The sequence below is a fragment of the Drosophila arizonae genome, chromosome X (genome assembly GCF_054131065.1).
Source record: "Drosophila arizonae isolate 15081-1271.41 chromosome X, UAZ_ARI_1.0, whole genome shotgun sequence".
NCBI lineage: Eukaryota > Metazoa > Arthropoda > Insecta > Diptera > Drosophilidae > Drosophila > Drosophila arizonae.
In genome coordinates this window covers 15,160,279-15,186,073 of record NC_142927.1, presented here as the reverse complement: position 1 = coordinate 15,186,073, position 25,795 = coordinate 15,160,279, and the positions used below count along the sequence as shown (strand labels likewise).

General features: G+C 41.4%; 3 protein-coding genes across 19 annotated transcripts in view; 1 reads left to right on the top strand and 2 right to left on the bottom strand.

Moving 5' to 3' along the window:
- The window catches only part of vnd (ventral nervous system defective), a 29,308-nt gene extending 26,800 nt beyond the window's left edge, over positions 1-2,508 (bottom strand). The window contains exon 1 of the mRNA XM_089473157.1: positions 1,289-2,508. Coding sequence (XP_089329283.1) covers positions 1,289-1,407 — 119 coding nt within the window. The 5' untranslated portion in view covers positions 1,408-2,508. The remainder of the gene's footprint in view (positions 1-1,288) is intronic.
- LOC149267940 (uncharacterized) overlaps positions 1-25,795 on the top strand; it is a 293,596-nt gene that overhangs the window by 201,006 nt on the left and 66,795 nt on the right. The gene's annotated exons all lie outside the window — the stretch shown is intronic.
- Appl (amyloid-beta-like protein) overlaps positions 16,558-25,795 on the bottom strand; it is a 70,034-nt gene continuing 60,796 nt past the window's right edge. For 7 of the 15 annotated variants that reach the window (XM_089475885.1, XM_089475887.1, XM_089475886.1 and 4 more), the window contains exons 4-12: positions 25,542-25,680; positions 25,117-25,338; positions 24,291-25,000; positions 24,071-24,223; positions 22,036-22,185; positions 21,260-21,969; positions 21,037-21,184; positions 20,785-20,964; positions 16,558-20,555 (exon numbers count right to left, since the gene is read on the bottom strand). In XM_089475885.1, coding sequence (XP_089332011.1) covers positions 20,448-20,555; positions 20,785-20,964; positions 21,037-21,184; positions 21,260-21,969; positions 22,036-22,185; positions 24,071-24,223; positions 24,291-25,000; positions 25,117-25,338; positions 25,542-25,680 — 2,520 coding nt within the window. In that variant the 3' untranslated portion in view covers positions 16,558-20,447. The remainder of the gene's footprint in view (positions 20,556-20,784; positions 20,965-21,036; positions 21,185-21,259; positions 21,970-22,035; positions 22,186-24,070; positions 24,224-24,290; positions 25,001-25,116; positions 25,339-25,541; positions 25,681-25,795) is intronic. The other 8 variants (XM_018016694.2, XM_018016693.2, XM_018016692.2 and 5 more) reach the window with 8 other exon arrangements.

The following is a 25,795-nucleotide window of genomic DNA, read 5'->3' as shown; positions in this document are numbered from 1 at the left end:
TAAGTCATTTTTATTTCTAGGCTATAGCTGGCTACGGGATACTGCATACTATAGCTGGTAGTAAGTATATATGTGGTATATAGGCAGTATGGGTAGACAATATAAATTATAGATGGATGGATTGCAATATTGATGGATAGACTTAGATAGATGTATAGATATACAAAGTTCTGGTTCCCAGACAAACTTATATGAGCAGACTTATACGGTTAAAGCATCTTCCGGGTATATCGACTGTCTCTTGAGCGCCGTTATAACCGGATTCTACGTACAACCAAAATGGGATGTTCAATCATAATAAGCTATACACATGTATACATATACAACAGTACGCTAAATCCATTGATAAGTCTAAATCGTTTGCAGAATAGTTTGCTTATTCTATATAGGATATAGTAAAAGTCCTCACTCTATTGAAGCGCACAGTAACTTTTGTAAATGGCGCCATTCGATTTCGATCAGTAGGTTGAGTACTGCTATCCCACACTGTGCTAGCTCACTCTCCAAGGATTCTAAATCATCAAGTCAGCAATATATATGTTATATAAGCATATTTTCAATATATGTTTTCCTTGAATTGAAATATCTGTATATGTACATATTTATATTTTATATAAATATATATTTAGATGGATGAGATCGAGGCATTTTAAAGAAAAGTCCTTGGAGCAATTGTAAAGCATATACAGTCGAGACTCGATAGATTGTATCCCGATAAATTAAAAATCGCGATAAATCGAAAAAAAAAACTCTACCCCCTTGAAATAAAATCGTTCTCAATAATTCTCGATCATCTGAATTTCTGTGTAAATCGAAAAAAAATCGATACCCTTGCCATTTCAAATCATCGGGACTCTACTGTATATTGATATGAATAAGTTGCAGTCTGCTGACTACATCTATAAAGCTATACACTATGCGCTATATAGATAGTATTCCCACAGTTGATCAAAACTGCCTGTGATATATTCAACTAAAGTTTGTCAAATATTGAATAAGAAATCGTGACACCTAATTCCTATTGCAGCAACTGCTCAATAAGACTCACGATAGATGGATATAAAATATGGAATAGTCAAGAAAAAACTCCGTCGGCATTGCTAAGCAGCGATTCTCTGACCCTAGAGTCGCTGTGATTGCGACTGTTATCCGTTCATTACATGAAATGCTAAATGCTAAATGGTAAATGGTAAACGGTAAACGGTAAATGGTAAACGGTAAATGGCGCTGAGCCAATTTGGTTTGCCTGTGGTCTATGGACTGTGGCTGTTGGGTTTGGGGTACTCACTCGTAGACGTGCTTGTTGTACTCATAATCCGGCTGCATGCAATAATCCGGTTGATATACATTGTTTGTGTAATAGCTGCAATCCTCAAAGTAACCGCAATTCGGATTATAATTGCTCATAATTAAAATTTGTTGACGCTCTCGCCCGTTGGCGTGCCGCTCCGCAAAGGACAACAACAATAGCAAAAGCCAAAACAAAGCAAAACAAAACAAACAAAACAAAACAAAACTTTTGACAAATTTCGTAGATATTATATATCTATATATGTATTTGTGTACAACACTTGGCACTGGGTGGGTGGATTGCTTGGGTGGTTTGGGTGGCTTGGCTGGTTTCTCAATTGCACATTGATTTCAATTAACTTTTGAGCCGGCGGCAATTATTTGCACGATTTTGCACCGCGACCGGATCGATATTTAATGCGCGATCGCTTTTTAATTTGTGTACAAATATAATAACTATTTAATAGCAGCGACAGCACAGAGTGTGTTGGAGAGTGAGAGAGAGAGAGAGCGAGAGCGAGAGCGAAGAGAATGGAGGGAGGTAGCCAAATGACTTTGTCACGATAGTTGTCGTGTCACGGCGCGGCCTGATTTATTATTGAATCCAATTCAAATACTAATTCATTTATGGCAATCCCATTTAGCGCAATTTGGGGCTCAACTCAGTTCATATCGCGGTCCACTTGACGCGACGAGTGCGATGATTGCTAGCGACGGTAGCGACGGCTCTTTCCGCTTTGGGGCTTTGCGTACATTTTTCGCTGGGCGCTGGCTGGTCGCTGGCTGCTCGCTTGTGTCGTTTGTATCGAGAGGTGCGCGCGCTTTTGACTGCCGCTTCGTTTTCAATAGGCCATCAACTGCCAGTCGACGATCCAGCCAACGAGCGAGCCACCGAGCGGGGCGAACGAGCCACCGAGCGCGGTCCACTTACGCACTCGCTGATAGGGCCCAACTAACTAGGCAAAAACAAGCTGAATGCGCATGCGCATGCGTCAGCTCTCTCTCTTGCTCACACACTCGCTATATAGCTATCTATCTCACTCACGAGCTGGCGATCGGTAAGCAAAATGCTGCAATTAGCGATCGATGCGTTTAGGTTTTGGACACTGCGTCAAATGGAATCAACTGACACGGACGAACTGGGGGCCAAGCCCGAATGTTGCCTGTGCCTAAGCCTGTGCCTTGCTTCGATCCACACACACACACACACACACATACACACACATAGAGGGAGACAGAAAGAGAGCGAGCGAGTGAGTGAAGTGGCGCAACGTTCGACACTTTAAATGCTACAACAATCACTTATTAAAGTCAAATAGGTATTAAACAAAAAGGTAGAAAAAATAACCGAGTTAAACAAATATAAATAAAGTACACAAGAACATTGACAAGCGACGTATATCGATAATGTATCACTGCTGAGTGTGTGTGCGTGTGCGTGTGTGTGTGTCGTGCAGATATCGCTGACATGCATATATGAATACGCATAGGAGCAGATACATATAGCCAAGCTTATGAATATGTGCCGAGGCACGGCCCCAGGCCCCAGGCCCCAGACACAGACACGCGGGCAACAGCCAAACAGCCAAAGATAGTCGCAACGTTTGCCGTTGATTCCAAATCGGGGTTTTTCTTTTTTGTTTCTGCTTTGCTTATATTTGTTCTTGTACCCTTTTGAACGATTTGGTGGTCTGCTGCTGCTGCTGCAGCGGCACAGTGGTATGAGAATAGATAAAAACGCACTTCAAATTGAATTGAGAACATTTGTATTTTTGGATAATACGAAGCGAAATAAAAAATAAAATAAATATTAATTTAAATTAAATTAAACATATAAAGTATATAACTTAAGAATACATATTATGTGAGCAAGTAAAAATGCCAGGAACAAAAATTATAGTGAGGAAAAATGTTATAAAAAATATATTTATATCAAGATTATCCTAAGATGAAAGAACATTTTTTTTTTCTTTTTTTTTTTTTTTTTTTGTATAAAAATAAATGAATGTTGATCCAATCTAATAAAAATAAGCTAAACATTATGGGCAACAATTTTATAATATGCAAAATATTGTTTTTTACTCAAATGAAAATTACCTTAAACTATGATCAAATCTAATAAATATGTCTAAAAATGAGCACATATATTATGGGCAAAATATAACAAATTATGCTCCGAATATTGTAAAAAAAAAAAAAAAAACAAAATAATAAAGAAATAAATAAAATAAAACATAAAAAAATGCATGGAAATATAAAATATAAAACAATTTTTCGCAACAATATTCCTTTCTTTCTTGTTAAAAAACAAAAAAAAAGCTCAAGATTAAATCTTGTGCAAATCAATCGAATAATAAAGAAATGCCATAAATATTCGTATGAATAAATGAGAATATATATATATTTGTTTTGTTAACTTTGTATACATTTTTACTTATTTATTTTCTATTTTTATGAGATCTAAATTTGAGTTAATTTGAGTTGCATTTCAACAAGAAAATTATTCATAATCTATCTATTATTCTATGCCATTTCGTTACATTTCCAAACGCTCCCATACCACTGTAAGCATTAAAGTCAGTCAATCAGTCAGCCGGGCAGCCAGCTACCCGATTTACACATACACACACGCACACACAGTCTGATTGGAATGCAATAAAATAATGCCAAAGAGTAATATTATTATGATGACGATTATGTGGCGCATATGTTTATTGACAAACAATAACTCCCGATGCCCGATGCCCGATGCCCGAGGCACGGAATCCCAATCCCGGCTGCAATTGCCACTGCCACCGCTGCTGCTGCTGTTGGTGTTGCTGCTGCTGTTGCTGTTGCTGTTGCTGTTGCTCCTCTACTACAGTGTCGCTTACAACAACTTTATTTGTACACAGCTCGTTGCGATATCAGCTTGCGATACGGAACGCAGTGATAGTGCGCCAAACAAGCTGAAACAACCTACATAGGAGCCATGGACTGGCAACAGCGAGCCACATATACATATATGCATACATACATATACAAATACATACATACATATATGGCTATCCATGAGGTAGTCGCTGTGCTTGTTTACCTGTTGTTGTTGCCGCCTTATCATCGGTATTAAGCGTATTTTGATATATGCTCGCTTGATCAGACATTGATTATGATTTAGCTCCATGGAGCTGTCTTCCTCGACTGCAGTTGGGGCCTGGGCTGCAGCTTATCGGCCCCAACCAGTAGTCGGTAGCCCGGTTGCCATATACGTTTACGGCTGCAGCAATACAAACACAATCTCTGGTTGTTATCGCCAGCTACAGATATCTGTATATACATATATACAGATATATATGTACATACATATGTATATATATATGTATACGTATGTGCGTGTTTAGAGAGGGAGTACGTTCGGCCCCCAAAAGCAGGCAACTGCCAGGCCAAAGAGACAACACAACTGCTATCTCCCTCTCCCTCTCCCTCTCTCGCGTTCTCGCTCTCGCTCTCACCTTGCCTGCTTATCTGATGCCACTTATCGACCAACGAGCAGCGACCATCGACCAACTGCCTCTGGCCGGCCCCTGCTGACGCCGTCGGCCGCTGACAGCTTCTGTCTGGCCTCGTTCGCGCCTTTTCGTCTGCGCCAGAGCGCAACATAAATCCCAATTAAATAATTCCATTGGCCATCGGGATTATTCAGCTCAAGAAATTGGCCCATCGAGCCTCGTATCAGCTCAGCCCAGCTCAGCTCAACTCGGCATTTCATAATTTTGCCCAGCTCGCTTCAAGTGCATTTCAAAGTTGAACTATTACTGTTATCATCTATCTATCTACTATCTGTCGAACTGTATCTATATCTCTAACTGTATCTGTATCTGTAGCTCTATCTGCGTTTGTTTCACGCTCTGTTCACATTCTGTAAGTGCATTATTTGTTAGTTGTCGTGTAGACGACGCTGGCCACTTCGAAAACAATATGCACTTTGGAAAGTTTGTCGATCACAATGCTAATCAGCCTTTATAATCAGATATATTTTGTCAGAGTATAAATGTTGTTGATTTCATTCAGATCTGAATAAACTAAGGTTGTGGTTATCGACAAATGAGCTTTATCAACTTATTTGGATATGCAGATGACTCCAAGGCAGAAAAAGCAGAGAGCGAATATAAAACTCAAGCTTTAGTTTGATGACCGTTAAATTGATGAAAATCAGAGAGTATCAGTGCAAAATGCCATTTAAAATGTCTTAAATTTGTTTTGTATATTTCACTTGTATATTATTTATTAATAAATTTATAGACATTATTTTGCGAGATCTGTGATGGTCTTCGATGATTGCTATAAAATTAATCCAACACTTGAACTGAACAAATTACCCCGCAGATATACTTCACATAAGCTTATAGATTCACATCTCACTTGATTTAGCAAGCTCATGAAACTGCCAAATCGCCAAAGTACAGCTCTTTCAAAGAAAGATCACACATTTGACTTAAGATATGATTAAGGGATAATCTAAATAATAAATATAAGATAGCTATTGATGACGCTAGAGTTTGAAGTACTCACTCGAATAGTTTATATAAGCGATAAGTAAATAATATTCCGCATATCTACCAAACACAACCCTTCAGTGGCATTAGTTCTACTCAATGACTTAAATAACATAAATTTGATATTATATTACGAAAATAGTTTAATTAAAAGTGCTCTCTAGTTTGCTACATAAAAACGTATTTCTCTATTTCTCTAGAGATTTTCTGTCTTTTTATACCCTGAACCCATTTTCAATGGGAAATCAGGGTATAATGGTTTTGTTGAAATGTATGTAACAGGCAGAGGGAGGCGTGGCAGACCCCACAAAGTATATATATTCTTGATCAGGGCGACGAGCTGAGTCGATTTGGCCCTGTCCGGGTGTCCGTCTGTCCGTCCGTCCGTCTGTCCGTATGTTTGAACGCGTCGATTTCCGAAGATATAAGAGCTAGAGACTTCATTTTTTTTTTTTTAAATGACCGTATATACAGCGCGGACGTCGAGTTTGCTTTTAAAATTCGATAAATCATCCCGTTATGTTTTTATCGAGTAAAAACATTCAAGTTCAAATCAGATGCCACTATAGGTAATTGTGAATGATTTTTCTTTTTTTTTTTAATCTCAAATATTCAATATAATATGTAGATCATATGCTGAAAGTTTCATTAAATTCCGTTCAGTCAAAAATTAATAAAAAATAATCAAATATTTGGCCAATTAACAAACGCACGTGCAGCAGCTTCAACAGCATCGTATGCGTGTGCACACATACATTCAAACTTCTTCTAGAAACATTCGTTGAATCACATCAGCTGTTAGTTTCGTTTAGTTTTGGTAGATGGCGCAGCAGCAGTGAATCTATTTGAGTTTTGCCAGCGCCACTAGCAGAAGTGAGGTGGCGTAGTGTGTTAGCTGCATGACGCTCGATCGAGAAGTCGCGGTTCGAATCCCGATCTCCCGATCGATGCGACTGATGTTAACTTTTTTAATTGTTTCGTATTTTTACATTTTATTAAATGAGTTTTATTTATGTTTTTATTTTCGGGCAATAATTAAAGCCAATTTAAACAGTATTACATCGTAGGATTCTCATTATGTGGATAACGTAGATTGTTTGCGTAATATTGAATTAGCATTCTTATGTCAAGCACCTTCAACTGCTGGGCAGTTATCAACTCTGGCAGCCTACGATTCTTAAATTTTACGGCAAACATAAGCTCATTTTCGTAGGGAAATGCGGCTAAGATCATTTCTGGCTTGAGACCGACACTGTCTTCTCCCATAACCACCGGGTTCAACTGACTATTACGTGGACGTCCCTGCAATAAGAATCAATGGTAGCTGGCGCATTGACACAAAAAGGAAAACTTACCCGCCGACGCGGTAGAGTACGTTCTGGTGGTTCTGGTGGTACTGCTCCTGCAATAGATGGAGCCGGTTCAGCGCTAGTAGTACTGGCAGCAGAAACCGCTGTTAGAAGACAAAATATGTAAAATGTATCCATATATTATATAAATGTATACATATTAATTAAATATCTAAATTTAACACTTACGTTGCATATTCTTGTCGGGAGAAACCCTTCCGCCGGGTATCTAAATTAATTCACATTTAAATTATTTAATTAATTTACATTTAGTTAATATTCGAAAATGTAAAAATGTAAAAAATATAAAAAATATAAAAAATTACCAATTGAGCTTTTAAATTTCGTTTTCCCATTTTATTGTAAGACGGTTAACTTTTACAATATATTTGAAGCTATATCAGCATATTTGAGTTGACATACAAGTGTGACATCAACCACGCAGACTACTAGATTGTTTGATGCTGAGCAAGGCACGAACATATTTCAGAGGTGCGCAAGCGAACTTTCGTTATCGGATTTTAAAAGAACTAGTTCGATTTTTATACCCTGAACCCATTTTCAATGGGAAGTCAGGGTATAATGGTTTTGTGAAAAGTATGTAACAGGCAGAAGGAATCATCGCAGACCCCATAAAGTATATATATTCTTGATCAGGATGACGAGCTGAGTCGATATAGCCCTGTCCGTCTGTCCGTCCGTTCTCACTTTTAAACCTGGTGACTTCAAATTTGCGTTGTATATAAAGTTAATGGATACAAAGATTTTGCAATCTACAGAGTTTATATACCACGCCCCCTTCGCCCCCAATTTGTAAAAAACGCATTTAAAGTACTAGAGACTTGTGCTTTGGAATGTGCACACATTTTAACCATATGATTACGCTCTGAAAGTTTCAATAAGATTGTATGTCTATAAAAGAAATTATTCAAGAAATAAATTCTCATAATATTCCTCACATTGCAGCGCAGCCCAAGCGCAGCCGCAGCTAACTGCGCAGTCAGCAGAGCGCGTGGTTATAAGTGCACGTGTAGGTATGTATGCATAAAAGAAGTCCAGAATGATTAGAATATTAGCTTCGAGGGTTCAGGGTATCTCCTAGTCGAGCAGTCTCGACTGGAGCCTTCTTCCTTGTTTTCCTGCATCCCATTGAGTTGATGAATTACAGCTGCTGCTTTATAAAAGACAACTAAAAGTATGCAACGGAAACGAACAGAACGATTAGTCCTACAGAAAACATCTACTTCTACTACTAATACTAATTCTACTACTGTATCTACTACTATTACTTACACTGAATACTATTACTGTATCTACTACTATGACTTCCTTTAATACTACTACTGCATCTACTACTACTACTTCTTCTAATACCACTAGTGCATCTACTGCTACTACTACTTCTACTAATACCACTACTGCATCTACTACTATTACTTACACTGAATACCATTACTGTATCTACTACTATGACTTCCCTTAATACTACTACTGTAACTACTACTATTACTTACACTAATGCTACTACTGGATCTACTATTATTATTTACAATAATACTACTACTGCATCTACTACTACTACTACTTATGTTTACACAACTACGACTCTTTCTGGTAATAATACCATTTCTATATATACTGGTATCACTTCTCTTAAGTCATCTACATCTTTTTCTACACCTACAATTCTTTTCGCTACTAATACTACTACTACAGCTAGTACAATTATTTATTCTACTAAACCTCTTTCTGCTACTAATACTACTACTACAGCTACTACAATTATTTATTCTATTACACTTCTTTCTGCTACTAATACTACTACCACAGTTCAGTTACATCTTTTCATGCTATTGCTACACCTACAATTCTTTCCGCTACTAATACTACTACTACAGCTAGTACAATTATTTATTCTACTAAACCTCTTTCTGCTACTAATACTACTACTACAGCTACTACAATTATTTATTCTATTACACTTCTTTCTGCTACTAATACTACTACCACAGTTCAGTTACATCTTTTCATGCTACTACTACTGCGTCTACTGCTATGTTTCCTACTTTTATTACTCTTTTTGCAACTAACACTACTACTATGTCTTTTTTTTTTTTTTTTTTTTTTTTTTTTTGTTGGGCTGAGGTAGGAAAAAATGCTTTATGCACCGTCAGTCATGTCGTCACTTTGACCGGTGTGTCGGACTGCATAACTGCTTACCGACTAAAAAATCCTCCTCTTCTGGGGCTCAAATCCACCTTGGAACCAGGAGATATCCCGCATTAACCTTCAAGGTGGAACCCCATTGTGTGCTCTAAATGAGCGTTGCCCTCTGTGTGCCTGCGTCCAGGTCATACTTCTTCCGCCGCAGAACCTTTTCGGCGAAGTCATAGACTTTTTTCCAAGCGTCTATGCTGCTGCACATTTGCTGTACTAACGTCTCTACTTTGACTTCACCTACTGTATCTGCCAGGTCGATTCTTTCTTCCGACCATCTTTTGCAATTGAAGAAGGTGTGTTCTGCATCGTCCATTGCATTTTCGCAGTAAATGCAGCTGGATTCGGCAGTTTTCCCCATTTTATTTAGGTACTTTCGAAAGTATCCATGTCCGGAGAGTAGTTGTGTCAAATAGAAAGACGTTTCACCGTGCTTTCTATTTATCCACTGCTCCAGATCGGGGATTATTTTAGCGGTCCATCTTCCATACCTTTCGCATGACCATCTCGCCTTCCACGAGACTATGGTTTGCTGTCGTATGCTCTTTGCCGCATGTTCTGAGTATTCTCCTCTTTGCCGAAGATTCCATATTTTTTTGCGCTCTTGGGCAAGCAAGTCAACCGGTATGACTGCTGCTATCACAGTCACGGCCGCCCCGGAGACTGTGCGGTACGCCGATGTTATCCTTAAGGCTGCTCTTCGTTGCACAGCTAGCATCGGTTTTCGCCTTACATTCGCCTCTAAGGTATCCGCCCATACTTCACTGCCATATAGCAGTATTGCATTTGTCGCTTCCATGAGGAGTCTCCGTTTTCCTGCCGTCGGGCCGTCAACGTTTGCCATCAGTCTACTCAGAGACCCCGTTGCTGTCGCTGTTTTCCGCGTGGCATACTTCAGCTGTTCCCAGAAGGTAAGTTTACTGTCCAGCCTAACGCCTAGATAGTTCACTGTCCTCTGCGTCCTTATCAGGTTTCCGCTTACTCGCATCTCTATTTCGGTTGGGATCTGCTTCCCCGTGAACAGAAGTAACTCTGTTTTATGGGTGGCAAGCTCCAATCCTCGAGAGCTGAGCCATGTCTGTGTGCGGATCATGACTTGGGTAAGTCTCTTTTGGGCCTCTATGGTGTTTCTGGCAGTAATGACGGCTGCGATATCATCGGCATAACCAATAAGGAAGGTGTCTTCAGGCATTTCCAGTCTTAGGATGTCGTCGTAGCTGATATTCCACAGGTCTGGTCCCAGGATTGACCCCTGTGCAGCTCCTCCAGTTACTCTGTATCGTTTTGTTCCAGTTTGCGTGGAGTACAGGAGTATTCGATCCTGCAAATAGCTCCTGATCATATTCATGAGGTACTCCGGTATCTGGAAGCGGTGTTCCAAGGAAGTAAGCATATCAGTCCACCTTACACTATTAAAGGCGTTTTTAACGTCCAGCGTTGCTAACAGAACAACTGGGCGCGAGTATGCATTTCCTCTTTGCGTAGCTCTGGCTGCCTGAACCACTTCATCGATAGCTCCCATTGTGGATTTTCCAGCTCTGAACCCATGTTGCCTAGGGCTAAGTCCTCCAGCAGCCTCTACTGCTGCGAGTAGTCTAGGTCTTATGAGCTTTTCTAAAAGCTTCCCAGCTGTGTTTAACATACACAATGGGCGATAAGCCGAGGGTGTATTGGGATCGCCTTTGCCTTTGCTAATGAGCACCAGTCTTTGTTCTTTCCACGCTTCTGGGAATATCCTTTCTTTTAGACATGCGTTATACATCCTAAGTAGAAAAGTGGGACGTCCTGATGCTATCACCTTCAGTATTTCTGCCGGTATATTATCTGGTCCCGGCGCTTTCTTGTTCTTCAGGGAGAGAGCTGCAATGTTGAGTTCTTCCTCGGTGAAATCTGGGACTAAACCATCGAGCTCTACGGGTGCTCGCTCATGCGCCTCGTGGATGTGTGCTGGAAATAGTGTTTCCACTATGTGATCCATCGTGTCATCATCCACGTTTGGCACTGCTCCGTAGTTTCTCAGCTTTTTCATGACTATCTTGTAGCCAAGTCCCCAAGGGTCTTTATTTATATCTTTGCAGAGCTCTTTCCACTTGTCATGCTTACTGCGTGTGATAGCAATCGACAGTTCTTTTCTCGCAATCTTGGCTGCTAACGCTTCCGTCGTGAAATTTCCAGAGCGTCGTGCCCTTGTTAGCCTTCTTCTACATTGTATGCATACTTTCCTTTTTTCTGCAATATCGTGGTTCCACCAGTACGCCTGTCGTCTACCTCCGTGTTTGCTGTGCGTTTTTGGCATCGATACGTTACACGCTCTTTCCATAGCGGTTAGGCTTCTTTCGACCACTTGCTTCGACGTCAATGTGCCGTCGAACTGTCGTTCTCGCCTATCTAATTCAGCTAGTAGTTTGCCTGTATCCACCTTACTTATGTCCCATCTATGAGAAGTCTTTCTTGAGTATGATGGGTGGTTTTGCTGACTGGTATTTTGGAAGTCATATGATATATACTCGTGATCACTTCCCGTGAAGTCATCGAGTATCTTCCAGTCCTTTATCCGATCTACGATGTGTTCGGATCCAAAGGTTACGTCAGGTATTGTGCCTTCACATCCCGGCCTATGGAAGGTAGGTCTGCTTCCTCGGTTTGCTACCACTAACCCGGACCTAGCGGCCATATCCATAATTTTTCGTCCTCTAGAGTTAGTAGACGACATTCCCCAGTCCACTGCTCGTGCATTCAGATCGCCTGCCACAATGAAGGGCTGCCGTCGATCCACGAGGAGATCCTCGATTGCATCGAGTTTATTCTGGAAGGTGCTTATGTCATCGCTAGGGGTTAGGTAGCAACTGACTACTGCGACTTCTCTGAAGCGTGCGTAGACGTAGCAGTTTCCCATCTTGCTTTCTAGTGGCTGTTGTCCACTACTACTGGGGATCCATATGGCCGCAGTCTTGGTGTCGTCCTCTAACCAAACTCCGTTCTCTTTTCGCTTATATTGCTCACTGATGATCACTACATCTATAGCATGTTCTGCTACTATCTGTGTCAAAAGTGCATCTGCCGTTTTGCTCCGGTGTAGATTACCTTGGAGAATTTTCAACATTTTGCTGTAGTTTGTCGTGTGCTTGGGCATTTCTGCGATCCCGGCATGTGATCGACAGAAGTACGCCCCGCATCCGTGCAAATGCAGCATTTTGGTGGTTTTTTGCAGTCTTTCATCTTGTGACCTGATTCACCACATCTAATGCAGATGCCACCACCACTTCTGTCCGGTCCTGTGCAGTTGGTCTGCAGATGGCCGACCCCGAAGCATCTGTAGCATCTGCGGATGGGTTGACACATCCTGGGCCTAGCCCTGACAAAACCAATTTTAATGTCTGAGCTCAGCAACGTCTCCGCTAATTGGCTTTCTAAAGTTACAAAGGCCCTTACTTGCTCTCGACTGTTTGGGGCAGTGACTTTTATGCGCAAGTCCACTGATGAATTATCAAGGACTTGTCGCACTGCCTCAGCCACCTCAGACTCTACAGTTAGTGAGTCTAGATCTCGGATCTCCACTGTCGCTGTAGGCTTTAACTCGGCTACCGTGGCTGTTTTTTTAACGGTAGCCTTTAGTTTTTCAACTAGTTCTGGATGTAACTTTTCCCCTCTGCTCAGTTCTACAAGGAGTGCCCCGGATCGGGTTTTCCTTATGCCTCTCACGTTTGCCTTTTCGTCCTGTTGGATTGTGCTGCGTATGTTTCGTAAAACATCTACGTAGCTTTGTCCACTTTCAGGTTTTATGAGGACTGCTTCTGAACGGGGAGGTTTCTTCTTCTCTTTTTTTGCTGGTTGTTTTACTACTTTCGGCTTTTCTGCGGGTGCCGAAGTAGTCTTTTCCGCTCTTTGTTTCAAAGTCCCTTTTCTGGTGACTTTTTGCCACAAGTTCTGTTGTCCCTTGCAAAGTTTTTTGCCGGACTCAGACTCTAGGGGGCTAGGGGCTTGTCTCTTTTGAATGGTAGGTGTTTCCACCGTTTCCAAGATCCGTGCCTCTGCTGCTGGCTCTAATTGCTTCTGCTTAGTTGCTTCAGCTTCCAGTTTCTTCCAGGAGTTCCTACAGTGTCCTAGGATATCGAGTAGTTCGTCTAGGTCGGATACCCCGCTTTTAACATCCAGACTGATGTTTTTTTGTTTAGCGACAGCGGTCTTTATGCGCCGCAGCGCCTGGCGACATTTTAGAATGGCATCCTCTTCCTCGGCCCGGAGTTTCAACATGTACTCATGCCTTGGAGAGATTACCGCCTCTGCAACAGTGTTTGGGACACCTACTTCAGCGGCAGCGGTTTTTGGAGTTTCCTCCACACTTCTTGGCGCCTGCGCTACAGGGCTCCTTTGCATTTTTGAGCTTTTGCCAAAGCCCAGCCGTGGGTCCGTGAAACGGGCCTCGCTCTCTTCCAGTGGTGTTCCACTGATTGTTTTTTTGGTTGTTGGGGTCTTTCTAAATTCCATTTTAAGGGGTCCCGACTCCAAGCCGCTATCTTAGATCGGGTGTACAGTTACTCAAACAATCCTCATGGTTATCTGTGCATAGCAGGGAGGCCATGCGAGGGTTGACTTTGGTCCTTATGGGAGCCAATGTTCAGAGCCAGGATCTTGCACAAATTAAGGATATATATCAACTTAAACCTGTACCACCAATGAAGAATCAGTTGGTGACGATCTTCGAACGTACTTGGAGGCCTGCCAGGGTTTTAACGGGACGGAGGCAGCTGCAGCATTGACCTAGGAGCCATTTCCGCAGGATGTCACTCCTGCTTACTGAGGTCCTAGAATGCGACAGCTGTCAGCCCAGGGGCAAACATTTCAGAAATCGTGTATTTTTCGAAGTCAGGGGTCGGTCAAAGATTTCACTTTAGTAAGTTCTATCTTTCTATTTCTTCTAAAGTCGCTGCACACATTAGTTCACGATTGGTCGGCTGCCCAATCGCTATCCAGTGGGGCCGATCGTGGAGGCTGTGTGTCAACTTGAATTACCAGTGACAAGGATTGCTATTGAAAGTCTCTAGACGAGCAACGTAGCGTTGCCTTGTTTTCGTAACCCCATCCCACCCTACTACTATGTCTACTACAATTACTTCTTCTAATATTAATACTACTCTTTCTGCTACTGATATTACATCTATTACAATTATTTCTATTAATAGTATTATTCCAATGTTTTCAAATAAGTAAACTTTTGTGGCAAGCAAATAACAAACACCTACTCATTTGTTACTGTTGAATAAAGTTATTCAACTCGAAGTCGATTCGAATAATGTAGAATAAATAAACACGGCACTCGCTATGTTCTACTACATACACACATAAATGCAGCATTTATCACGCTGCACTTTCGGGGTAGAGTCGTGATCTTTATCGGTGTCTATGCCGTGCTCCACATTGTGCATAGCTGCTGGCACATCGATCATTTGTGTGTTTAGCTCGAGTGGGTGGGCGTGGGCCGTGGGCCGTGGGCCGTGGGCCGTGGGCCGTGGGCCGTGGGGGGAGGCGAGCCGAGCTGGATCGGGCTGGGCTCGGCAATTGGTTGCTGCGCTTGTCGTTTGGCTCATATATCAAAATGTACGTCAATTTCCATGCTTTGGACACTTGATAGACTGAAGTGCTTTACATTGATTTCACGTATATACCCATACAGTTTCAAGTGATTTATTGTAAAGGCTTGTTCGCGCACTCCAAGTTGAAACTCATAATGAGCACACATCATAATCAACGCAAGCGTTGCGGCATAGAAATCGCCCAATAAGTGGCCTACTATACAGCACTACAGCTCTGCACAACTCTCTCTCTCTCTCACACACTCTCTCTGTGTCTTTCTTTGTGCGTTTGTCTCTCTCGCTCTAGAGTTGCGCAATCAAACCAATGAACAGATATGAAGGACACAATCCAAATGCCACTTCAAAGAGCAAGACTCACAACAGTGGAGCCTGCCTATAGATGAGCGCGCCTCAAATTCTAACGGCATATCGAAGTGACCTATTGTACAATTGAGCATTATATATGTTTATACATTTATTGGAGATTAAAGTTAATGTAAATACATATATAATTAAGCACTGGCAACTGTAGACTTGATTATATCGATTATACTTATATTATATATATATAAACTTTCAACTCATCATCTCGTTGTACTTAACTGTAGCTGCATTTGAGCATTAGTTTAACTGTTAATAAACAATTTATAAAGTGCGAGCAGAGCGCTAATGTACTCCCACCGAGCAAGCGCTAATGTACTCCCCCTTCTCCCAGATCCGTGTCTCATGATTCATTAAAAATGGCATACTTACTTTTTAAAAGTTCATTATACTTTAGCTAATATACTATGTAATATTGTTAACTTAATAATACTTTAAAAAAAATTTAAATAAATAAAAAAATTAACAAATTTGTAATTATTTTTTTACACCATTGATGTATTCCTCGATTTCAAATTATTTAATATATGAAGACGAGCTCAACTTGGGAAGCTCAAAGACCGTAAATTAAAACCAATTGTATCCCCATTATAAAATAATAATACGTTTCATGGAGTAAAACTCTTTTCTCTCTCGTCATATCTTTAATTGTGCGTGGTTTTTCCAAATAAGGTCAATCTGTAGGAAACCGCTAGAGCGAACATTGCCGAAGACTAATCCGCTGTGGCCTCATTTCAAAAGGGACAAAAAAGTATGAAAACCAATCTACTCCAGCTTCGCAACATGAGCGAGTATAGCAATTCCTGTTCGATAGACGAATCACGCAGGGCAGCTCTGGGCTGAGCGTCGATTACTCGACCTTCATTTGGCAATAAGCCTCGAGTTGGATAATCCAAATGAAATGTGAATTTGATTTTCAATGCTTTTTTCTTGCTTTGCTCCGTCAGACTAGCGACTCGGGCACAGTTTGTATTACATAATCCATCTGTCTTTACTTTTCGTACTCCAAACGCATTCTGCTATCCGCTGCGATAATTATATCAGAAATTTGTTTATATATACATATATCAAATATTACGTACTGAACAGGAAATTCAGAAATCACTTCCAAATCAACTTTATCTCCAAAAAGAAAACAGCAAAAGAGTGAGTGAGACAGCAAAAGAGTAAGAGAGAGAGAGAGAGAGAGAGAGAGACAGATACATGTTACGCTTTTTTGGGCAAAGTTAGTTTTTCTGTTATTTTATTTTATTTATGCAAAATATTTCGAAAAAGAACACAAAAATTCAAAATTAAATTATATGATTATACAATGAAAATTGTTTTGTTTGCCATTCTGTTTTTGTTTGTTTTTGTTTTTTTTTTTTTGCATTTTTTGTTTCTTTTATTTGGTTTTTGTTTTTGCTTACGTTTTATGTTTGTTTTTTTTGCCTTTTGTTTTTGTTTTTTGTTTTTTTTTTGGTGAAACATTTTACAATTTTTATGCATACTTCTGTCAATCTGTACAGGGTATACCCCCGCCGACCCGACTCGATCTGACTCGACCTGACTGCCTGTGCTGCTTTCTGTCTGATGTCGGATGTCGGATGTCTGATGTCTGTCTTGCTGTCGTTCTGGCTGTCTGACAAGAGTTGGAGCTTCCAAATGTTTGAATTCAGCTGCATGGCGCATTGTTTACACTTTCCACATTAATAATAATATATATAGCGTACAATTATTGTTGCAATTACAATTGTCTTGAGTACATTTAATATATTTAAATTTTTATTCATTTTGTTTTTGCTTTTGCTTTTGTATTTTTTGTTTTGTTTTGTTTGTTTGTTTTTTTTTTTTTTTTTTCGAACCTATGCAAAAATCATAGTTGACAAAAAGAATTACACATTTTGTATGTTTATTATTTTTTTGTTTTTGTATTTTCTTTTATTTTGTTTTTTTTTTATGATGAGACTACGACAAAAACACATGCGACTTATTACACATTTTCTTATATTTGTGTTCAATTTTTTTTTTTTTTTTTTTTTTTTTTTTGTTTTTCTTTTTGTAATTTGTTAATGTTTTGCTTTTAAGTTTTTGTGTAAATTTTCTTCATTTATGATATTTTTATTTTTATGTTTAATTTTATTTACGCAGGACGGGGTTTATTTCTTACACATTTGCATTTTTGCTTTCATATTTTGTTTTTCTCTTCTCGTTTTCTTTTCCTTTTTTGTTTTGCTTCACTAAGTGTAAATATCAATTGTTTTTTTTTTTTTTTTTTGCTATATATATATATATATAGATATATATATATATATATAAGTATATATATATTTATATATGTGTCATTTTTAAATATTAATGAATAAATTAAAAAATATTCAAGCTTTGACTAGTTAGATTTGGTTTTCTTTTCTTTTTTTTTTTTATTTATTTTGTGTGTATGTATGTGTGTATGTGTGTGTGAAGGTGTCTTTTGAAATATATATATTGTAATACTCTAATGCAATCTGTTTGTGTAAATGTGCGCGTATATATACGTGTGTGTGTGAGGGTCTTTTAACTGCAGCTTTCATAATGTTGGCTTGACTGTCTTGACGGCTCACGTTTTGCATTTGCGATTGAGTATGATAGATTCATATATATATATATATATATATTCATTGATGTGGGTATGCCTTGATGTATAGCAAAATAAATGGGGAACAAACAATTTGATTTTTGGTTTTGCTTGGAGCCTAGAAAAGCTTTACTAGTATCTATATATGTATGTATTTTATGCCCTGAAGCATTGTTTGCATTAGCTGAAGAGGTTATGAACATGTGGGTGTCACAGCAATATGATTTTGGGTTAGAGTGAGGGCGTGGCCGATGCCTGAGAAATGCAAATGAGACAAGACAGAAGAAACTAGAAATTCTATGACAAATCAAATGAATGGATTGAATGTAATTGAAATGTTGCTTATGCGTTTGCCATATATATGTATATATATATTTATATAAATATATATATAAACATATACATGTACATATATAAATCGTATATATGTAGGTATACAAATAAAGTTACAAACTTTGGTTTATAGCAAAAAATGTACTACAAATTACATTTATATAAATTGGATCTGCTCGGATGTATATATATATATACTATGTGTGTGTGTGTGTCTGTGTGTGTGTTATTAAATAACAGAACGCCTCGAATCAAGCATTTGGCCATACACTTGTCCAATATTTGCCAAGCAATCGAGTTGAGAAATTAAACTAGCAATTTCTATTCGGTTTATCGCTGCAGCTCTGCCTATCTGTCCCACTGTCAATTGCTTTGATCATGCAGCCCTCTACATATATGGTATATATTTCTTGTTTTGCAATCGATCTCAAGTACAGTGCGCCGAGCTGAGCGAGCCCTGACAATATGCAGCATAAGTGCACTCGCTGTTGGCCAAGTCGTTCGCTGTGCAAACACTTGGCCGAATAATGTCAGCTCAATGATTTGTCTAATTTAACAATATCATTATGAACAAAGTTGCCAGCTGCAAGTGAGTGAGTGTGTGTGTGTGTGTGCTGAAAGGAACAAAAGCTAAATACAAAAACAAACACAACAAAATCTTGAGAAATATCTCTGAAAAGAACTTTTGCATTTAGCTTTGTTTTTGTAAATTATTTTTTATTTGTTTTATTCATTTCTTTTCTTTTCTTGCTTTGTTTTGCGTTTGTGGCTTGCCTTAATAGCTGAGTTTTTATTAAATATTCTTTTTATTTGGGTGTTGTGTATAGATACATAAATACATTTATGGACATTTTGCATTTGCGTTTAAATATATATTGTATATATGTATATATATACGTACATATATATATATATATATATATATATATAATTTTGTTTACCATATATATAGCTGTATATGTGTGCATATATATGCTTAAATACATACATACATATATGTATATATATATATATATATATATATATGGATATATATATGTTTATATATAGAGATTAGTACGCGTAGGTAGCTCTTAGGTTCACATATGTCTGTCTCGCTCTGTGTGTATGTGTGTGTGTGTGTGGGTGCTTGTGTGTGTGTGCTTACGTATTTGCCTTGCTTTTGCTTAATGCATTTTAATTTCTTTAGCAACTACTAAATAGGCAAGCGGCGCAGTTGCTTATTTGCTTTGCTCAATAAATTTATATAGTTTTGTTTTGTTTTTTTTTTATTCATAAATTTCTCTTAATTTTTGTGGACGCCGCAAAGTATGCAACGCCGTTTTACTTATCTGTCTGTGTATGTGTGTGTGTGTGTGTTTATTTGTTAGATTTTATGGACTTGCTCTGTATATATCAATATCTATATATCAAATTGTTTTATATGCTGCAATTCAATTGTTTGACTTTTGAAAGCTTTATGTGTGTATCAGTGTGTGTGTGTGTGTGAATATGTATGTGTGAGCTTTAAATTTTAGATTAAATTCACTTGATATTGTTTGCCTGTTGCGTTTTTAATACTTTTTCTAAACAAGAGCAATGCAGTACGAAACAATTTTCATACAATTTCTCTGTGTGAATGTGTGTGAGTGTGTGTGGGCTTTTCCTTGGCCCATTTTGCTTAGCTGTCTGCCTTGTTTTCCTTGTGTTACATTTTGCATGTCATATGAAGCATTTTCATTTACGTTCAGAGTATGAGAAAGGGGAGAGCTTGAAAGGGCTTGCATGTTTTTTTTTTTTGCGTTTGCATTTGCGTTTGCTTTGCTTTTATATTTTGTTTTTCTTTTTGTTTAAACATTTAAATACTTAAATTTAATTGCTTGCTTTATATTCTTGCCTTTCATTAATTTAATATATAGATGCATTACATTTCACGTACGTTGCGGAACTGCGGTCCTTTAGACGAAAAAAAAAAAAAAATTGTTGTATTTTGTTTATTTTTAATATCATTTAATTTGTTGTATTTTGTTTTCTTTTTCTTTGCATTTTTTGTTTTTGTTTTTTATTTGTTAGTGATGTGCCATGCTTTTGCTGATTGTTGTTGCTTTTCTTAGGTGCATGCTTTTTGTTCTTATTGTGTTTTTATTTGTTATTATTTTCATTGAATTATTCTTCTCCTGCTTGCTCTAGGTGTTTACTCTTTCACTTCGAAATATTTGTAGGTCGGATTCTCGTACCCGTTGATCTGCATATTGGGCACGATCTTCTCCTCTTGTACGATGGGATGGTGTGTGGTCACATTCTGTGGGTGCGAAAGAGAAAGAGAAAGGTATGAATATGTGTTGGAAAGTAAGAAGAGAAAGTAAAAGAGAGAGAGAGAGAGAGAGAGAGAGAGAGAGAGAGGTGTGCCTTGCTAAAGCACATACTAATGGAATTCATATTATATACATCTTATATGCCTCTCTCTCTCTCTCTCTCTCCCTCTCTCTCTCCTTCCCACTCTCTCAGCGACTTCTGGCCACCGCCAATACCTGATCCACTTCAATGAAGCCCTGGGCGTGCGGCGAGCGTGATGTTCGCCACTTGGCAACGGCCACGCCCACAAATACAGCAGCCATTAGGGCGATGCCAGCGAACGAGAGCGTAAAGTAGACATTGCGCCCCTCCTTGGCCGCGTGCGCGTGCGCAAACTCGCGACGCAGCGAGAAGCTCTGCAAAGAGAACGAGAGAGGATAGGCTTTAGGCAGATGCGGCACGAGATGAGGTCGCCGCAGTTGAAATACCGATTCGCGGTGGCCCAGATCGTGGGTCATGAAGTGCTGCACCTGCGGCTCGGCCTCCTGGTGGGCCACTGCGGCGGCCACATCCTCAACCGCACGCTGCACGGCGTCGTCGTCCACCGTTGGCAACACGGTCTGCACCTTGGTGCTGCTGCAGGAGGAGAAACGAGGATGCGTTATAGAGGCGCACGAATATATGACGAAGCTGAGAAAGGAGTTAACCCACCTGACTGTAGCCTCAGCGTACTCGGCATCGGCCAAGTCCTTGTCGCTCTTGGTTGTGTCGAGATTCAGATTGGGCACGGTCACCAGGCCAGCGGCTCCCTTCAGATCCTTGCTCCTCTCCTGCTGCTGCTGGTATTGCTGCTGCGGCGATAGCTGTTGCTGCTGCTGTTGTTGCTGCTGCTGCTGCTGGGACATCTGCTGCTGCTGCTGCTGCTCGGCCGCCTGCGACTTGAGCATGTCGTCGACCTTCTTGGCTTCCATGCGCATCTTGTCCTCGCGTAGCTTCTCGCGCTCGGCGGCGCGCTGCTCCTTGCGCTGCTTCTCGGCGAGGCGCAGGCGCTCCTTCTCGGCCACCTTGCGCTCGATCTCGATGCGGTATTTGTCCAGTATGCCCGCCTCCGCCTCCTCGCTCATGCCCAGCGACGAGCCGGGAATGTCGTCCTTGCTGCGCAGCGCCAATATGTAATCGTTCATCAGCTGGGCGATCTTGGCCGAGAGCTCCGGGTAGCGCTTCAGCATGGTCATCGACTGATTGACCGCCCGATCGATATCAATGAGACGCTCCAGGGTGCGTGGTCGCTCCGACGCGGCTGCCTCCAGTCCGCCGGGGCCGCCCGAGTTCAACAGATGGCGATAGTGGGCCAGGGCATGGGCCCGATCCTTGTGCAAGGCGCGCAACAGCTTCTGCAGACACTTCTCCACATGATGGGCCTGGAAGACAGAAGGAGACATTTCATCACAGCTCGACTCCTCCGCTTGCGCTGGCGGGATACTCACATTTGGGGGCTGCTCCGTGAGGGCCTCCGTGTAGCAGGTCATGGCCTCGCGCTTGCGCTGATTGATGTGGGCGAGGACGCGCTGCTGGTGCATGGCGGCCAGTTGGTGCTTCTCGGCGTTGCCTTCCTCCTCGAGTGCCTGAACAGAAGTCTAAAATTACATTCCCATATAAAGACGTATTGCACACCAAGAGAGAAAGATTATCAGCACGATGTTGGAATTGAAAACTTTGGATAGTTTCGATAGCTCGATCGATAGCAATATCGATATCAATTTCGATTGCAAATTCGCTTTCGCTTTCACTTCATTACAGTACAGTTACGTTTCGCTACTATTTCAATGGCTATAACTTGTGTTAGTACTGTGTGTGTGTGTGTGGGTGTGTGTGGTGTGTGTGTGTGTGTGGGTGGGTGAGTGTTGGGACGTGATTGTGCTCGTGCGCTGAGTGCCACGAAAATATGTGGAAATTGCCAATGAGCTGGAATGCGAAATGGAATGCCAAATATACAGCCAAAGTTTACAAAGAGTTTCCCACTGTGAATGTTTCTAGCAGTTCCTATAGCTCTATAGCTGCTCTCTTTTCAATTGCATTTCAATTTCAAATTGAATTTTATTGCAGTCATAATTGGCTCGCCTTACGACTTTTATAGAAGTTTGCTTTGTATAAAGACTTTTAATACCATCGTATGCCAAATACCAGGCATGTAGTAATATTAATACTTTAACAGACTAATGTTCATCAATTTATTCCTTAATAATGTGAAATGATGGAATTTCTATGCTTGCAACAGAGTAAGAGATTTAAGGCCCAGTTAAGCATAAGTACAGAGACGGAGAGAGAGTTAGAGAAATAGAGAACGACAGAGCGAGCTGGAGAAATGCTTGCGATTATTGAATTGAGGTATGTATGTGGATTAATATGATTGCTGTATATGTAGGTAGAGGCATGTTTACATGACTAGATAAAGGCAATTCATATGACGGATATATAGCTGGATAGATGTATATATATATGTATAGCTAGATATATCTTTTATGTATGCATTGATTTAAAGCAGCATTTTGATTAAAGCCAGATATGCACCCACAAAAAGAGGGAGAGGCAGATCAAGTAGGTGTAGCTGTAGGTGTAACTGTGTGTGTACGTGTGCGTGTCTGTGTAGAGCTATTTGCTGAGCTGGTTGGTTAGTTAAGCGCTAATTGAGATGAAATGAAAAGAGCGTCGTTAGCTAAGGACTACACGAGTTCAGCGCGTTTAAAGCCAATCGGTTTGAACTACGTGTGAGCAGCTCTCGAGTCGGAGCTGTACTTTGTGACGGTGTTGAGCTGTTGCTTGAGTTATCTATCTTGCACATCATTGATGCGATTGTTACTGTTATTGTTATACTCGTATGATTACAATCTGATGCCTCTTTCGCTCCCATTTGCCATACATGGATACACACACAGAGAGAGAGTAGGAATTACATGACTACACACAAACAGACATACATATATGCATATATGAAACAGAACTGAAAAATCGAGCAGGAAATTATAGAAATGAACACATAGGGTGCATAAGCAGGTGCATTGTTATGGTGCGGCAAATTATAAACTAACTAGAATGATAATGGAAATGATTTTGTTTATAGCACAAGTGTAGAGCTGCGGCTGGGGAGGCGGTGCCCAGGCGGTGCCAGGCTGTTGCCAACTGAACAACTGTGCCACTTCTCCCCAAAGACAAACACAATGAGACGCACACACACACAAGCACACTCTCACACACATATGTACAAAGTTGGTTTCGAATAGAGATAGAGTGAGTTAGTGCGTGAGACAGAGATAGATATAGAGACAGAGACAGAGAGAGATAGCCATAAAAAGAATACACAATGGAACTATGAGAGGTTAGGCTGGACTTGGTTTGGGGACTCAACGGGGCTCACATTGGGCTTGGGCTAGGGATAGGGCTGGTGGCTGGTGGCTGGTGGTTAGGGGGAAGGGTGGTGGGGGGCGGGGTAGATGAACGGGCTGGTGGCAGTTGGGCACAAACCTGGAAACGTGCCGTCATACGCTGTTTGAAGCTTTGCGCTGCCTTCGGATCGGCCAGGCGCATGTCCTGGTATTTCTCCTCGAGATCCGACCAGTCCTTCATGACACGTGTGACCTTCTCGCGGTGCGATTCCTCAAGGCGCTGTTGGGCTTCCTTTGTTTAGAATATGTTTTGTTTTTTGTTTGATAAATAAACCTGCGCCCTCAACGTAAACACTTACTTTCTGACTTACTTTGTAGCTCTGGTGCTCGTAGTGCGGGTCGAAGTGCGTGAAGTACGGATCGGAGGTGGGCTGAGCGGTCGACGGTGGTGCGCCAACTCCTGCCGCAGCGGCAGCAGCGGCGGCGGCAGCGGCGGCAGCTGCCGACAATTGCGGCGTACCAGTCACCGGCTCCGGCTTCGAGATGGACGGCTTGCTGCCCACTTGCTCGGCGACGGTCAGGCTGGCGGGCGAGGAGGACATCAGGGGGATGGGGGCCTGGGACTTGAGCGAGGGCTTGGCGCCACTGGAGCTGCCATTGGGGTCCCAGGAGTCGGCAATGCCGGCCACATCGCTGTCCGAGCCGGCGCCGTCCTCCTCGTAGATGTCGCTGTCCTCGCCGCTGTCGTACTCGGCATTGATGTCGTCCAGGCCGCTGCTGTTGGCATCGCTGGCTGTGCCGGTGCCAGTGCCAGTGCCAGAGCCAGAGCCAGAGCCGGTGTTGGAGCCGGTGCCGCCGCCGGCGGCTGCCTCATCGGCGACCATTTCGTCCTCCTCGTCATCGCCCATCAGATCGTCCTCGTCGTCCAGCTCGTCGTCGTTGGCGTCCTTCGAGTAGTTCGAGTCGTTGCTCTCATCCTCCTCATTCACGCTCAGCTCCACGTTGGCATTGTTCAGCTGTGCCGGCGGCATGACGGGAATATCGGTCTTCTTCACGCGTATCTCATCGGCTGGAAAGCAAATCGAAAGTTCAGCATGAGCATGAGAGTGTGTGTGCGTGTGTGGGTGTGTGTGTGTGGGTGTGCGTGTGTGCGTGGGCTCAGCTGTGTACAGCAGCGCCACTTACTTTTGAAGTGCTTGGGGCAGCAGACGAACTCGACGCCCGAGAAGAGGGAAATGCCGCAGGGCAGGAGCATGGCAAAGCTGCGCATCTGCATGCCGCGCTCCTGGCAGGCGGCGGCTCCAGTCTGGTTCCATCGTACGAAGGGCCAGCAGCGCGACGCGTTGTGTATGTGGTCGAAGAGGCAGCCCTCGGGCACCAGCAGTGCGTCCGATTGGAATGGTCCTTCTGAAGCCAAACGAGATTGTCGCAGCATTGTCGGTTGGTTTTCAATTTTCATATCCATTTTCATTTTCATTTTCGTTTTCGTTTCGGTTTTGGTTTTGGTTTTGGTTTTCATTTCGATTTCGATTTGGTGGTTTTTGGTTATGGAAAAGCAAATGGTTCACATTGGTCGCGTGGCGCTCAGAGCTTAATCGATTCGGACTTACCCAGGCAGCGGAACGGCTTGATCCAGCGATGGGCGCCCTTGCACTTGGCCGCATTCAAAGAGCCCTGGCGACACCAGCCGCCGATCTTCTGGTAGTGCGACGATTCCACAATATTCGTAATGTCACGGTTCGGATAGGCCTGCAAGCAGAGAGGGTAGATGACCAAAGTTAGTTGGGAAAAGCAAAAAGAGAGAGAGAGAGAGAGAGATAAAGAGAGATAAAGAGAGAGAGGGACACATTTCTAATATAATATA